Source organism: Poecilia latipinna, unplaced genomic scaffold, assembly GCF_001443285.1.
Source record: "Poecilia latipinna isolate Pla-1442-1.1 unplaced genomic scaffold, P_latipinna-1.0 Scaffold1734, whole genome shotgun sequence".
Lineage (NCBI taxonomy): Eukaryota > Metazoa > Chordata > Actinopteri > Cyprinodontiformes > Poeciliidae > Poecilia > Poecilia latipinna.
In genome coordinates this window covers 229,614-232,158 of record NW_015114350.1, presented here as the reverse complement: position 1 = coordinate 232,158, position 2,545 = coordinate 229,614, and the positions used below count along the sequence as shown (strand labels likewise).

Sequence of the window (2,545 nt, the reverse complement as noted above, 5' to 3'; positions counted from 1 at the left end):
TAAATGTTAAATACATCAAAGCAAACTAATTGTTTCTTCTGTAAAGGAAGGGGGGGGGGCAAAAAACATTTCTGGCCACAGAAGCCAAAATCCTCCTTTTCCTTGCGAACATTTTTAGGTCAGGTATTTTTAAATATCCAACTGCTGTTGTCTGTGCTCTCACTAAGGCCTTTTATAGCACTTTAATGACGCGCCAACTCTCAGATCATTACTTAACAAATTCCACATGTGCATATTTTATGCGTTTTATTTATTTATTTATTTATTCTGCTGGGTGTGACAAAACAGTTCTGACTCGACCCCGGGAAAGTGCAACCTCAAGGAAAACTGGAAGGGCTGCAAAAACACGGGGTGAAATAAAAAAAAAAAAAAAAAAAGCAGGTGTTACTTTTTCGTGTCCCCAAGGAAAAAACTGGAGCATTTATCTTGCCCATCTTCCTTCCTTCCTTCCCTCGCTGTCCTTCCCGCTTTGTTCTCTCCGCTCTGAACTCTGCTCTTCCTGCTCTATCCCTTGTTCCCGATCAAACTGACCCTCCTTGCCTTCATCTTTTTTCCCCCCCATCCACCCCACTCTCCCCTCCTCGCCTCTGCTCACAGCTAACGTTTGCGACGAGGAGATGCTGCTGTGCCAGAACGGAGGAACGTGCCACATGAACCAGAAGTGCGTCTGTCCTCCGGAGTTCAAAGGGGTCTTGTGCCAACAGTCCCGCTGCGAAGCGGGCAAGGACTGCAACGGCGCCTCTTCGCCACGCCTCTCCACGGCCGCCCTGCTGCTCTGTACTCTAAGCTACCTGCTGGCCACGTTATCACACCACTGAGCCACGAAAAGACGCCCCCCACACCCCCTGCCTCCTCCTACCTACCCACCCTTCAGACACTAGGAGTGTGTGCACATGGAAGGGGAACCGGAACATGAGGCGGAGGAGGGCATGTCTGGTCTCCCGAACCCCCCCCGCCTTGCGACAGCACTCAAACATGCACACACTCACCGAAAACACTACCTAAGCCCTCGCAAAGCACACGTATATACACACACACGCGCACACACACCTCACAGGACTGTTACGGCACCGAGAGTGTGTGTGCTCAGGTGTGGGGAATGGACGAGCAGAGAAACAAACGCCTCAGAGAAAAGCGATGCAGTCAAAGGGGAAGAAAATGATACCAACCACTGTTCCCTTTATTCCTCAGCTGGAGCAATGTGCATCAAACCAAAAAGCATAAAAAAGTAACACTTAAATCACCACTGTTTCACTTCAAAGGGGATGGCTTGTTTAACCCCCGGGATTTTTTTTTTTTTTTTTTTTTTATTATTATTCTTTTCCGTTTCCTTCTTCTTGGTTGAGCTAAAGATCTCTCATCTGTTGGACTGACTGACAACTAATGTGTGTGTGTGTATGTGTGTGTGTGTGTGTGTGTGTGTGTGTGCGTGTGGTCAGACCCGTCGACTTGGCAGACGGGTCAGAATGAGCTTGTTTAATTCTGCTGCTGCGGCCTACATAGTATATTAACCAAGTTTCATTTCTCCTCAGACGATGAGACTTGATTTTACATTTATTCTATTTCTGCTGCATCTTTACTTTGAATTGTACCATCAGTCATTTTATCTAAACGCGCCCACTAGAAGTCGCTGAGATTATACATATTATATACTATCCAGGGGGAAGGGGTTATGAGTTTAAAAAAAAGAAAAGAAGAAGAAGAAGAAATTAGTCACTATTATGGTTGTTGTAGGAATGAGTGATTGTTGCCACGCTTAACGAGATTTTAATCTTCACAGTATTCAGGAAGCAGAGTTTACCAACTTTCAACTAATCAGAGGTCTAAAGGAAAGAGGAAAAATGTAAAACCACGTATCAATTATATGACATTATTTGAATATTTTTTGTAGAAATTATTTTTGTTTGAAGTTACAATAAATTATAAAAAAAAAAGAAAAAGATTACATTTACAACTATTCCTAATGTGCATTTTATTACACTGATTGTAAAGCTTACAGTAAATATGACTGTTATTTGCCTTCTTGGTTGTATTTTTTTTTTTTCGTTCACTCAAGAGTTTGTGTTAACAACATGTCTATCCTGTTCTCCAGGGCAGATATTTACAGGATCCACACATGAAGTTTCTCGTTTAAAAAAAGAAAAGAAAAAAAAAGAGAAATATGTCTCTTAATTCTCCAAAAGTAACAAAAAAAAAAAACTAAGCTACGCCAAAGAGACATATAATGCAGTTCAGCTACACAGTTTCTACTCACATCCACTCAGTATGATGCTGCTACTACCCAGAGTGCTCAGGGTGTCATGAAGTGTTACCTGTCTGATCACATCACCTTCTTTTACATTTTGTACCTCCTACATGGCACGTGACAAACTGTAAAAGCTACTTCTTACAAGAAAAAGTTTTTGTTGCCACTCTTTAAAAAAAACAAAAACAAAAAACCTTCAGATTTGATGTTCACAGGACGAATGGCAATCAGAGCCTTCCACATGAGCCGAAGATCTCTGCACCTCCTCCAGAGTTACCAGGGGCCTTTAGCAGCTTCTTT

General features: G+C 42.4%; 1 protein-coding gene across 6 annotated transcripts in view; it reads left to right on the top strand.

Moving 5' to 3' along the window:
* The window catches only part of ntng2b (netrin g2b), a 29,238-nt gene extending 27,216 nt beyond the window's left edge, over nucleotides 1-2,022 (top strand). For all 6 annotated transcript variants that reach the window (XM_015060682.1, XM_015060683.1, XM_015060681.1 and 3 more), the window contains one exon: nucleotides 598-2,022. In XM_015060682.1, the coding sequence (XP_014916168.1) occupies nucleotides 598-818 (221 nt within the window). In that variant the 3' untranslated portion in view covers nucleotides 819-2,022. The remainder of the gene's footprint in view (nucleotides 1-597) is intronic.
* The last annotated feature ends 523 nt before the right edge of the window (nucleotides 2,023-2,545 follow it).